General features: G+C 40.7%; 1 protein-coding gene across 8 annotated transcripts in view; it reads right to left on the minus strand.

The window, feature by feature from the left end:
- Positions 1-13,998, minus strand: part of DIAPH2 (diaphanous related formin 2) — a 914,469-nt gene that overhangs the window by 151,235 nt on the left and 749,236 nt on the right. For 5 of the 8 annotated variants that reach the window (XM_021932747.2, XM_021932745.2, XM_021932750.2 and 2 more), the window contains one exon: positions 13,334-13,429. In XM_021932747.2, coding sequence (XP_021788439.1) covers positions 13,334-13,429 — 96 coding nt within the window. Of the gene's footprint in view, positions 1-10,752; positions 13,430-13,998 lie in introns of those variants that run through there. The other 3 variants (XM_031660965.1, XM_031660966.1, XM_031660967.1) reach the window with 2 other exon arrangements.

Below are 13,998 nucleotides of genomic sequence, written 5' to 3' on the forward strand. Positions count from 1 at the left end.
CAAATGCAGAAGATACCAAGAAATAATACAAGAACTGGAATCTCAAAAGGGTACTGTGGGCTGAATGCAGTGGTTCATGCTTGTAATCTTAGCACTCTTAGAGGCCGAGGCAGAGGAACTGCTTGAGCCCAGGAGTTCGACACCAGCATGGGCAACATAGTGAGACTCTGTCTCTACAAAAACATTTAAAATTAGCCAGGCACAGTGCCGTGAGCCCATAGTTCCAGCTACTCGGGAGGCTGGGGGTGGGGTTGAGGGGCAGTGGGGGAGAATCCCTTGAGCCTATGAAGTCAAGGCTGCAATGAGCCAAGATCATGCCATTGTGCTCCAGCCTGGGTGACAGAGGGAGACCCTACCTCAAAACAAACAAACAATCACAACAACAAAACCCAAAACAAAACAACTGTGATGTTTAAGATACCCACTGCTTTCTTCCTTCCTTCTGTCAGTTTCCACTCCTTTCATTTTAATGGGCACAAGAAAAGGAACTAGCAGGAGTAAGGTTCAAATTTTAATACACAGAAGAAGAGTATTCAAAGGTTTAATGAAAATTGAAGGGTCAGAAGTACATTCATGTCCAGGTAAATCTGGTTGTCTTGGGATGTCCACTGGGAAAGCAGATGGATTCTGCTGTAAAAGCAAGCAAAGCTTAAAATTTCCTATCCCTATTTAGGACAATTTTAATAATATAGAAATGAGCCTATATGAGAGAAACTTCCATAATCAAGGCCACCAATTAGAATAAATGTTTATTTTCCTTTAGTTGTAAAAGCACTTAATTTTCTAGAAATCTTAAGGTACTTATGACAATCTGTTGAACATCTTTTTGGTTTTTGTAGTTGCAAATGCACAGAATGTCTGCTCCTGTTAGACTGGCATCATGCACTTGCCATATAAGATCCCAACCATTTATTCCTGAATTGCAGGTTTGTAAATAAGCAGGTAGTTGTGTGAGCTTAGCTACGAACATTAGCATGTCTGTGAATTTTTGAAATGAACTTAAAACTATCAAGATAAATTTATCACTGCATAATTGTTTGTCCTAACTTATCCCATACTCCAATAACTAAAGAAAGCCTGCTATAATCATATTATCATAAAAATTAACTAGAATTGACCTTATCTCCTACTTTCCTGCAGGGATCACCAATGAGGAAATGTGCAGCAGAGCTGATTATATTGTGTAGGAGAACAGACAAGCAAATGAGTGATTGAAATTTCTATGGTGAACATCATCAACACTTACCTAGAACAATTTTGCATATAAATAGGGCATAAATGGTCCATGTTCAATTTGCTCTCTAACTGTCAAGGAGTGATCAAGGATAGACTACATAGCAATCTTCAGTTTCTAGCTTCCTTAACGCAAACCTAGATCTTATTAGCCAATACATGTGTATGTCTGTCCCAAAAGTAAAATTTTTTTTTTTTTTTGAGACGAAGTCTCGCTGTGTCACCAGGCTAGAGAGCAGTGGCGCGATCTAGGCTCACTGCAACCTCTGACTTCCTGGTTCAAGTGATTCTCCTGCCTCAGCCTCCTGAGTAGCTGGGATTACAGGGACGCACCACCACGCCTGGCTAATTTTTGTAGTTTTAGTAGAGACGGGGTTTCATCATATTGGCCAGGATGGTCTCGACCTCCTGACCTTGTGATCCGCCCGCCTCAGCCTCCCAAAGTGCTGGGATTATAGGCGTGAGCCACCGCGCCCGGCCCCAAAAGTAAAATTTAATTTTCATTTAAAAATAAAAAGAAAATAGAAACAAACAAAAATCACATAACCAATACAGGTACACACTTCATCACAAGATTCGTATGAAGTGATGAAAAAAAGATACTAAATTAAGTGGTCTTAAAGATTAATAGCATTTGAGAACTCAATGCAATCTGACATTTACCCCTTTGTTTTTTTTCTTTTTTTTGAGAAGGAGTTTCACTCTTATTGCCTAGGCTGGAGTGCAGTGGTGCGATCTCGGCTCACCGCAACCTCCGCACTCCCAGGTTCAAGTGATTCTCCTGCCTTAGCCTCTTGAGTAGCTGGGATTACAGGCATGCGCCACCACGCTCGGCTAATTTTGTATTTTTAGTAGAAACGGGGTTTCTCCATGTTGGTCAGGTTGGTGTCAAACTCCTGACCTCAGGTGATCCTCTGGCCTCAGCCTCCCAAAGTGCTGGGATTACAGGCGCAAGCCACCATTCCCAGCCTATTTCTACCCCTTTCTTATCGCCTCCCTCCAAACAGATTCTCCTGAAACTGTTTTGGCTAAGGTCACCAGTGAATTTCTATTAGTGAAATCCAGTGGATCCTTTTCAATTCTTATTTTATTCATCCTCTCAGGTACATGTTTATAGATTTGTATAAATTTAAGGGGTACAAGGGCAGTTTTGTTACATGGATATATCCTGTAGTGGTGAAGTCTGAGCTTTTATTGTAACCATCATCCAAATAATGTCCATTATATCCATTAAGTAATTTCTCATCTCTCACTCCGTCCTACCCTTACATCCTATCTCAGTCTCCCATGTCTATTATTCCACATTCTATGTCCATGTAATCTCTGCTACATTTGATGTCATTAAGCCCTTTCTCTTTGAAAAGCTCTACTCCTTTGGCCCCTGTGATACCACAATAGCTTTCTTCTCCCCATATCTCCATAAGCAATACCTTCACGCTCTCTTTTTGTTTTTGTTTTTTTTTGAGACGAAGTCTCACTCTTGTCCCCCAGGCTGGAGTGCAATGGCACAATCTCGGCTCACTGCAACCTCTGCCTCCCAGGATCAAGTGATTCTCCTGCCTCAGCCTCCCGAGTGGCTGGGATTATAGGTGTCTGACACCACACCCTGCTAATTTTTGTATTTTTAGTAGAGACAGGGTTTCACCATGTTGGCCAGGCTGGTGTCGAACTCCTGACCTCAGGTGATCTGTCCACCTCAGCCTCCCAAAGTGCTGGGATTACAGGCGTGAGCAACCACGCCTGGCCCATGCTCTTTTTCATAGGCTCCAACTTCTGAGCTAGTCCCATAAATTGGTGGTTCTCAACTTTGTAGGCACATTAAAATTGGCTAAATAATTTTTAAACATGCTATTATCCAGGCTCCAATTCTATAGATTTCAATTTGATTGGTTCAGAGAGGAACTGGACGTGGATATTTCTCAGAAGTACCTCAAAGTAATACCAGTGTGTGGCCAGGGTTGAGAATCACTGCCATAAATGTTTGTTTTCTCTAGGGTTCTGTCTTAGGATCGCTGCTCTACTCATTCTCCCGAGATTATCTGACCCACCCTCATGTTATTAACTATCACCTGAATGTTTATCGCTTCTCCAAGACTCCTGGACTCATGCTGCTGAGAAAACTAAGTGGCTAGCATAAAGATATCTGATTTGCCCCTATTCAACCACCTCCTTCCCTCGTCTCAAGAGAATTACATAGGTACTATGACCCACCTTCTCCTGACTTTCACCCTGTGCAAACCAGTTAATTCTAAAAGTTGACAAAGATTTTCTTAAGGTGGCCCCACCCAACCCCCATCCCTCTTTTATTTTGAGACAGAGTCTGGCTCTGTCACCTGGGCTGGAATGCAGTGGCACGATCACAGCTCACTGCAGCCTCAACCTCCTGGACTCAAGTGATCCTCCCACCACATCCTCCTAGTAGCTTGGACTACAGGTGTGTACTACCACACCTGGCTAACTTTCTTTTCTTTTTTTTTTTTTTTTTTTTTTTTTGAGACGGAGTCTCGCCCTGTCACCCAGGCTGGAGTGCAATGGCATGATCTTGGCTCACTGCAACCTCTATCTCCTGGGTTCAAATGATTCTCCTGCCTCAGCCCAAGTAGCTGGGATTATAGGCGCCCACCACCAAGTCCAGCTAATTTTTGTATTTTTAGTAGAGATGTGGTTTCACCATGGTGGCTAGGCTGGTCTCAAACTCCTGACCTCGAGATCCCCCCACCTTGGCCTCCCAAAGTGCTGGGATGCTGGGATAACAGGCGTGAACCACGGCGCCCTGCCCCTGGCTAATTTTCAAATAAAAATTTTTGTAGAGATAAGGTCTCCCTGTGTTGCCTAGGATAGTCTTGAACTCTTGGGCTCAAGAGATCCTCCTGCCTTGGCTCTACGAAGTGCTGGGATTAAAGGTGTGAGCCACTGTGCCCAGCTCCTATTCATTTTTGGCACCTTTTCCATCCTACCCTCTTCTCTCCAGTTAACTCAAGAATATCTCTCCTCTATCCTCAATCCAGTCCCTCTCTGTATGAGCCATAAATGTTCTTCATTTTAACTTATGAGAGTAAAACTCTACATTGGAGGCTATGAATTACATATCACACAACTACCAATCACTAGGCATGCTAAGGTAGTTTAGCTGAATCACACAGTGTATGCTAAACAAATGCAACTGAATTAAGCGGGGGGCATCACATGTTTGAAAGTAAAATTTGGCATAATTATTAGTGATTGATAATTCCATTCAAGATCTTGGGAGTATCTAGCGTTTCCTGTCAGAATCTCTAAAAGAGACACAATTTATCTTTTCATTGTCTTCTAACTACTTGTCTTTCCCTCAAATCTCAGCATTCAAGGTATAAAAGATATTCTTCATTATTTAATGCATTATATTCTGGCTCTTGGTGTGGTGTGGTGGCTTACACCTGTAATCCCAGCAATTTGGTAGGCTGAGGCGGGCAGATGGCTTGGGCCCAAACGTTTGAGACCAGCTCGGGCAGCATGATGAAACCCAATCTCTACAGAAAAAAAAAAAAAGAAAAAAAAAATAGCTGGGCATGGTGGCATGCACCTGTCATCCCAGTTACTCAGAAGGCTGAGGTGGGAGGATCACCTGAGCTTGGGAGTCTGAGGCTGCAGCGAGTGATGATCGCACCACTGCACTACAGCCTGGGTGACAGAGTCAGACTCTGTCTAAAAAACAAAAGAAAAACAAAAACAAAAAAAAGAACCTGGCTCTTGGCCCTCACAGCTGTACTGAAAGTATTTGGGAAAAGGTCAGGTGTAATCTGCTAGTTGAAAAACCCATTGATCAATTATCAGTTGTCATTCCGCCTAGCTTTTCTATAGAATGTGACAATGTTGACTAATTCTCCGTTCTGAAATTTTATCTACTCTTGGTCTTCCAGGTACTACTATTTTTTTTTTTAAGAGAGGGTCTCACTATGTTGCCCAGGCTGGTCTCAAATTCCTGGGCTCAAGCATTCCTCTTACCAGTTGGGATTATAGGCACATGCCACCATGCCCAGCTCTTAGGTACCACTTTTTACTGCTTCTCTTCTTCCCTTTCCATTTTTTTTTCCTTTTTCTGAGTATCCTTTGTTGATTTCTCTATTTGCCTCTTAAATATTATAATTCCCAAATGTACCATCCTCAACCCTCTCATTTGACATGTTCTTTCTGGGTGATCCTAAGGTTTCAGTAAACAGATATATGTGCAGATGTCCCCAAAATCAATCCCCAGCCTCAACCTCATTTACGTGTGTGTGTGTGTGTGTGTGTGTGTGTGTGTGTGTGTGTAAAATCATGTAATCCTTTACTTTAAACCCCCTGCTGGCTCTTTGCTACAACAAACTAACTTTTTGTCATTGCCATTTTACTCTTTCATATCTCCATCACATGTTTTCGTCATTTCCTTTATCTGAAAAGCCTATTCCTCTTGTTTTCCCCCAAACTACTATTCACCCTTCCAAACTCAGATCAAAGGCCACTTTCATCATGAAGCCTCTCTTGAATTCTCCAGGCAGTTAGTTGCTCTTTTTAGCACTTTTTGTACATTTATATTATGAAATTTACATCACATGTCTTTCACCATGAGAATCTGAGTTTTTAAGGGCAAGACCCACATTTGTACTCCAAGGCCCTAGCACTGTTACCTGGCCCCTAGTATTTGATTAATAAGTATTACTTGGATGAATGTCATGCTTTTATTTATTTCTTTGCATTACTTTTTAAAACCAGATTTTAATTGTATATTACAGTATAATGAATGTACTATAGACTACCATGGGGATTAGTGTGCTAGTATAAGATTCTGACATTTATAAAACAGAGACTGAGAAAGTTCATGAAGAAGAACTCATCTTCAGGGAGAAAGAAGTAAACAGCTTGCAATGAATGACCAGCATGACCTAGTAATAATAAAACAAAACAAGCACAAAACCACAACAGACCTTGGTTATCAAGATAATGCTGAGTATTACATGGGATCTGTTATGAGCTTATCTTTGGCTCTTGCCATCTTGGGTCAAATCCCATGTGACGGTGGACGGGGGAGGGTGTCATTTAAAATTGAAAGCTCTTTCTCTAAAATGATTTGTAATACTCTGAGGTATAAGCAGTACTACTTGGTACACAGGTGGAGTGCCACACTAAGAGAAAAGAGAGAGGCATTTCCCCCCTACTTTGTCAATGACCACTGTCCAATTCTGGCGTGAAGACAGCAAGTGTAGAAATGCATGGTATTGTAGCAGAGGTGGAGGAACAGTGGTGTGTGCTTGTTTCTGTGAAATGCCCCCTGGTAACTCCCAGAAACGTTTCAGAGAGCCCTTATAGCAGCTGAGGTCCTGAATGTGTATGTGGAGACAAGAGCCAGCAAAATTTGAGTTTTGTTATTTACGTGAGGCAGTGAGGCCTGGGGCAATGTGGGTTTTGTTTTGCTGTGAAATTATTCTTCCCTAATACATAGAGAGGTTTCTTTTCCTCTGTTGTATAACATTGTTTCTTGTCCTCTATCTGTTCTCAAATGGTGAATCATACCTTCTCATTTATACTGTTATCTTGCTGATACATAAAACTAGGATCATGCGTCTCCTGAGTTGCCCCTGATTTGTGAAATTTAGTTTTCTTGGTTGCCCTGTGCGGTTCTAAAACCAAAATACATTTATTGTTTCCTGGTTTCATTTCTTCATAATGCTTCTCTTGTGTGTTTTTTTTAATGTCTAGAACTATAGATCAAAATCCAGTCATAGCCAAAATGCTAAGTTAGATATCCACCTATTGCTGAGAAGCCCATTTATATTTACTTACAGTGGGCAAAGAATAAAAAGGTCGGGTTGGTTGAAGAAAGAGAAGCAAGCTCTAAGTATCTATAGCTATTTGGCAATAAAACAGAAGTGGAGTTGTGTATTTGTATTTTAAGAGTGGTTTTCACTCCCGCAAGGTGTCTCTCTCTGTGCTTCTTTTTCCTCCAAAGCTTATCTTTGATCTTACAATGACACAGTCAGGAATCCTGACGGGCAATTCTTTACAAAGTAGATGGTAAACATAGGCAACTTATTATCTTATGTGGTAACAAAGGCTGTAACAACACAGGATCAAGAAAGGTTTAGCAAAATTCACAGAAGATAAATCCATACTAGGTTGTTAAGGAAAAACGAGATGTACCTCTCACCCACCGAACTGCTAGAAAGAATAGCCCATATTATGTAGACACAAAGGAGAGAGGTGGGTGGTTGGGAGTGGTTACTCTAACTCCTATGCTGCACAGGCTTACTGTTCCTATCTCTATTACAGCATATAGAAGACCGCATTGTAATTTGATCACATGGTTTATATTCATGTTTTCCCAAACAGTATGTGAGCTCCTCTAGGCTCCCGTTTGATTTTGTATCCTCGGTACCTTACTCAGTATAATGCACTGAGGAGGCATTCAATAAGATTGCTCAACTGTTGAATGAATATGACCTTTCCCTATAGCCTCACCATCTACTCTGCATAGCTCTGTATTCTCTTCTCAGTTCCATCACAATATTGAAAGGATGCTCTTCAAAAAGTCATTAGAAAGCTCCCAAATAGCAAATCATTGGTTTTTACCCTTTTTTATTCCACCAGAGCATATGTCATTGTTAAAAATGTTCACCTCTCCTGCCTTCTTAGTACTTCCCTCTTCCTTTGTTTCTAGGACAATAATGTCTGGATTCTCCTCCTACCTGCCCAATTGCTCCTTGTCTAATCTTCTTTTGGCCCCTTAGTGAAGGCGTTTTCAAGGCTCTGTCTTTGGTTTTCTTTTCTCTTAAAAATCCCTATAACAATCCCTTCCCCTATCCACACTATATCCAGAACACTCAAGAATCCATTTTGTCATGAAATCTATATTTCCAAGAACCTTCTGGACATCCTGACCTCAACTTTCTGCTATCACTTTCAGTTTAACTCACCCAAAACTGAATTTACCTTCTTCTACTATCACCTCCTTTTCTTGATCTTAATAGTTTAGTAACCTTACGTCCGGGTGCGGTGGCTCACACCTGTAGTCCCAGCACTTTGGGAGGCTAAGGCTGGCAGATCACGAGGTCAGGAGATCAAGACCATCCTTGCCAATATGATGAAACCTCATCTCTACTAAAAATAAAAAAAATTAGCTGGGTGTGGTTCATGCCTGTAATCCCAGCCACTCTGGAGGCTGAGGCTGGAGAACTGCTTGAACTTGGGAGGTGGAGGTTGCAGTGAGCCGAGATCACGCCAATGCACTCCAGCCTGGTGACAGAGTGAGACTCGTTCTCAAAAAAATAAAATAAAATAAAATAATAAAATAATAATAGTTTAGTAACCCAACCGTCTTCTTAGCCAGTCATACTCAAAGCTGTAGGGTTATGGTTGCCTCTTGACTACTCCTCTCCCTCTAAATTATCTCCAACTAAGAATATGACAATAGACTCCTAATTGAATACTTATACTCCTTTAGATTAAATGTTCTAATGCATAACTTTGATTGTGTCCCTCCACTGCTTTAAGGTTTTTTTTTTTTTTTTTTTTTTTGAGACGGAGTCTCGCTCTGTAGCCCAGGCTGGAGTGCAGTGGCCGGATCTCAGCTCACTGCAAGCTCCGCCTCCCGGGTTCACGCCATTCTCCGGCCTCAGCCTCCCGAGTAGCTGGGACTACAGGCGCCCGCCACCTCGCCCGGCTACCCTCCACTGCTTAAACACCTTCAATAAATCCCCATTGCTTAAAGAATTATAAGTTAACACCTTAGTCACTCATTCAAGCACTCCATGATATGAAGCCAACCTAATTTTCCAGAATTACCTCTATACTTCTATACTATATATATCCTATTTTCTTTCTGTACTGTTTGCCATTGTTGAAAAATGCTTTGAACTTTCTTGCCTCTGTTTTTCGTAATGACATTTCTTTTGACTAAAATGCCCACTATCCCCAACTCCAGCTCTCACTGTTGGAATCCCAACCCATCCTTCAGTCTTTTCCTCCATGATTGTTTTTCTGATATATCTGATAATGCATGCTAGTCCCATCCTCTGAAGTCACGAAGTATGTTATTAACACCTCTTGTATGATACTTACTATCTTCTGCCTTACTTATTCTGTATTCTTTCTGTGCTTCTTATGGTTCCTATAATACACAGGGTCTTATAATTAAAGGAAATCTTATCTTAATTATTTCTACATCTTCCCTCGTCATGTATAGCATAGTACCTTTTACACAGCAGATGTACAATAAATGAATATTTAGGGGCTCATTTCCTAATCTCTGATTTTGACACCAGCAAAGCTTGTGATCTGGGTTAATATTCAGCTAGTATGCACCAGTACAACCAGCGTCACTATTTATTACCTGTGTACATTTCAACTCTTTGGGGGCTGTGATACACCAGTTAATATTTTCTTTTTTCTTTTTTTTGAGTCAGGGTCTGGCTCTGTCATCCAGGCTGGAATGCAGTGGCATGATCTCTACTCACTGCAACGTCTGCCTACCGGGCTCAAGCAATCCTCCCACTCAGCCTCCTGAGTAGCTGGGACTACAGATGATCCTCTCACCTCGGCCTCCCAAAGTGCTGGGATTGTAGGCGTGAGCCACCATGCCCAGCCTTTTTGTTTGTTTCTTATTTAAAAAAATTTTTTCAATTATCATTACCGATATGATAGTCTGCCTTGAAATGTCTTTTGGTACTTAACTGAAACAGCACATTCTGCTGAATGGGCTGGATGCAATATTTGGAAGCTCCTTCTAAGTTACTAAACATGGTAGGTCTTGGGTAGGGGGCACAGGCTCTGAGTGGGCGATTTATAATTTAGGCAACTAATCATACCATTTATTAACATTTTGATTTTCTAATGAAGAATACAGACTATCACCTTATTTTGTTTACATATAAAATTAAAAACATTACAATTAGATGGCTGGGCACGGTGGCTCACACCTGTACTCCCAGCACTTTGGGAGGCCCGGGTGGGCAAATCACCTGAGGTCAGGAGTTTGAGACCAGCCTAGGCAATAGGGCGAAACCCCATCTCTACTAAAAATACAACAATTTGGCTGGGCATGGGTGGCTCATGCGTGTAATCCCAGCACTTTGGGAGGCCGAGGTGGGTGGATCACGAGTCAGGAGTTTGAGGCCAGCTGGGCCAACCTGGCGAAACACCATCTCTACTAAAAATACAAAAACTAGTTAGGCGTGGTGGCAGGCACCTGTAGTCCCAGCTACTCAGGAGGCTGAGGCAGCAGAATCACTTGAACCCAGGAGGTGGAGGCTGCAGTGAGCCGAGATCATGCCACTGCACTGCAGCCTGGGTGACAGAGAGAGACTCTGTCTCAAAATATAAACATGAAAAAAAAAGAAGAAGAAGAAAATATAAATACAACAATTAGCTGGGCATGGTGGTACGTTCCTGTAATCCCAGATACTGGGGAGACTGAGGCACGAGAATCTCTTGAACCCGGGAAGTGGAGGTTGCAGTGGGCCGAGATCGCGCCACTGTACTCCAGCCTGGGCAACAGGGCAAGACTCCATCTCAAAAAATAATAATAAATAAATAATAAATAAAAAGATTACAATTAGAAACACAATGGTAGAGCTCTGTATTTTACATAACAGTAATTCCCATCTATAAGTGATGGTAATGAAAATGGCAAGCAGAGCAGTAAGAACATCTTTGCTGATTGTGGTTGACTCTGATTTTAGAGTTTTTTTGGATTTTCCTTTTATTTTACTTTACTTGGGGGAAAATAGCCTTCTTTATAATTTGGCTTTTCTGCTTTTATCTCATCATACTGAAGTGGAGGTTGTTGGAAAAGATCAAGGATGTCAGTGTTGAACAGGGAAAGTGTAACAATACCAAGTCAATGGGATCTTGGAAAGGAAACAAATCAGGTGCCCAAGAAAGTAAAAATAACAGAGGACTAGCAGGAAAAGATGATCTAGCTAGGAAGGGCTGAGGCAAGGAGGAAATCTGTAAAGTCCCTGGTTCCGCTTCTTCTAGAAAGAGGCAGACAGAGTTTTTTGGCAGACTTGTAAACTCTGTGCCTTCTGTCCCCTCTCCCTCACTTCCAGCTTTTCTACTGATAACCAAGGTGCTTTCCCAACCACTGCCACTGCCTGCCTTGGAGTTTCGTTTTACCTCTGGACATTTGCTTTGGCTGCTGCCACTTGGAACAACTGCCACAGCTAAATGGAGTGATATTTTTAACCCTATGTGTTCATGGAGGCACTCCAGCTACAATCCACAGGAAATCCCAATTTAGATTACTTGGAATCAGTACTATAAAATTATGCAGTTTGTGAATATATTCTTGGTGTTTCACAGTTGACAACACTATATTCCCTTGAGTACCAAACTCACAGAAACCCCATGGAATGATCTCTCTCTCCAAGTACAGTTTTTCTAGAATCAGTATGAGGTGTGAGACTAATCAGACAAGGGCTTTAGCAAATGTGCATTTTTAAAATAAACAGCCTAGAAAAATTATGGCAGTTCTTTTATGGCCCAGAATAACATGTTTTTACTTATCAGCTGCTTAACAGAGAAAAGAATTGATACAAAAATTATTTCAGTTCACCTTTCACTGACTACTATTGCTCTGATAGTTCCAGAAAGAGCAGTGAAGGTTTTTATTTTCCTTAAGAGGTAGTAGGGGCTTCTGATGGCATGGTAGAAGATTCTCATTTACAGACAAAGGCTGCGGATAAGTGGAATGGCTGCCTCATAGTTATAGGTGAGTAGTGCTCCTGGTATTCTGCCATGCAGCATTACCTTAAAAATGAATATGAACTTATAAATACAGATTTCCATTCTTTTTTTCCTCCAGTCTTCCACCCTTTTTGTAGGCCATCTACGATGCATTCATACACATAAAAGTAGTCTTATACTCCAACCAAAACACTTCCTTCCTCTCAATCAAATCTTATCTTTAGGCTAGTCTCTCAGGGATCATCCATAAATAGCAGAGGCAGAATGTTACCCAATATCCACCAGGATTCACCCAAATGTGAAAAAGATGAATATAACTTATATTGTCTTCTGCCATCAAGGTCACCACTGCCAAAAGCTTTCCTGGACAACTATGTTCTGGGCCCCATTTCTCTCACTCGTTTGTTGCAGTACAATGGTTTTAAGAGCTACCAATTTCCATTCAATGACACATGGTAACTTCCAGTCCAAATACAGAATATTTTTGGAATTGCAGGCTATTTAAGGCAAATCTTATTAATCTAAATGAAGTAGAGTTTACATATTTACTATTAATTTTCCATTTTTCATTTACTTATCCATATAACTTTACAGCCCATGAAGAGGAGTCTTAAAACCAACATACCTAATTTCTTTCTTTACTTCAAGAAAGATACGAACTAAAAATAGAAAACCTTACTGAGAGGAGGCAGACAGTTCAGCCTACTTGGATTATCCTTAGAGGAGCTATTACATTATTTACTTCTTTCATAGGATATGAACAGAGAAAGTGGACAACTTTCTAGTTCACTTAGGTGAGGGAGGTTGTTTTACTTCTTTTATGTTTTTTCTTCCCCTGAGATCTATTTTCATAGTGTGGTTTTAACTGCTACTAATCAAATACAAAAACAAAAACTTGGGGATTTGAGGGGATCTTGGATTATCTGTGCCTCTCCTGCCTTTATTAACATAGATCACAGAGAACAGACTGAGCTGCAAAACCAAAACTGTCTCTCGAAGCAAACATTGTCTCAGTTTCCTTACCTGTGAATAGCTAATGTGATATCCTTAGGGCCAATTACTTTTAATGATTTAATTACATTTATGGTTTTAAACTACTTTCCACCTAAACCACATGCTCATAAAATAACAATTAAAATATTTAATATTAAACACAGTGGGAGTCCTGGTTTCCGATTTTTGCTGTAAAGTCTATAGTTATTTGAAGATACATTTACCAAGTTGAAACCTGCAATCATGTAGATGCCTGCTGAGATTTCACATATGAGCTGAGATCAACTGTTAAAAAAAGTCTTCATGAAGAAGTATTTTTATTTTCCTTATTTTTTTTTTTTTTTGGTGTTGCTACTTTGCTCTGAACATTCATATTTTACAATACTATGTGAGGTGGAACGTGTTTTACCTGGATTCCTTGGAATCCTCTTTCGTCGGTCTCTGAATGCTGCACCTGATTGTAGGGCTTCCAGAAGATTATCCATCACGCCAGTCTCATCACCCTCTGGTGAAAGGGAGAAATCAGAATTAATCTTGCAGCAATTAAAGTTAAACTACAGGAAAATAAAGGGAAAAACTCCTGTCAGATTTACATAATATCCCTAAATTAAAGACATATATCTGTTTTAACATAATGGATCCTGTCAGTTTCTGGCACCACAGACTACTTTGCTTATTATGCACCATTAAGCAAAATTCATGCCAATCCCACTGTTCTCTCAACTTAAAGACCTTGTCTTTTGTATTATTGATGACACGCTCAGTATGCAAATAAACAGTAGCTGATCAGCTACTGCTGCCTTCCTGTTAAGATTCTTATAAGATATTCCTAAGCAAGAAACCACTGACCCAGCTTAATGCAATCAATGTGCAGGGCGTGATTTGATGAAGCGGAGTTACACAAGGTTAAATACTGATTGTATTAATACTTTCGGCATTCAACCGTCATCTGCAATTATTTTAGAAAACACTATTTGCAAAACACATTTGCATTACCTAATCCATATCCTTTACCATTTTGAGATGCTGACACCGTATAAAGAAAAGGTGACCACATTATCTGAAAGGCCACAT

The sequence above is a fragment of the Papio anubis genome, chromosome X, assembly GCF_008728515.1.
Source record: "Papio anubis isolate 15944 chromosome X, Panubis1.0, whole genome shotgun sequence".
Lineage (NCBI taxonomy): Eukaryota > Metazoa > Chordata > Mammalia > Primates > Cercopithecidae > Papio > Papio anubis.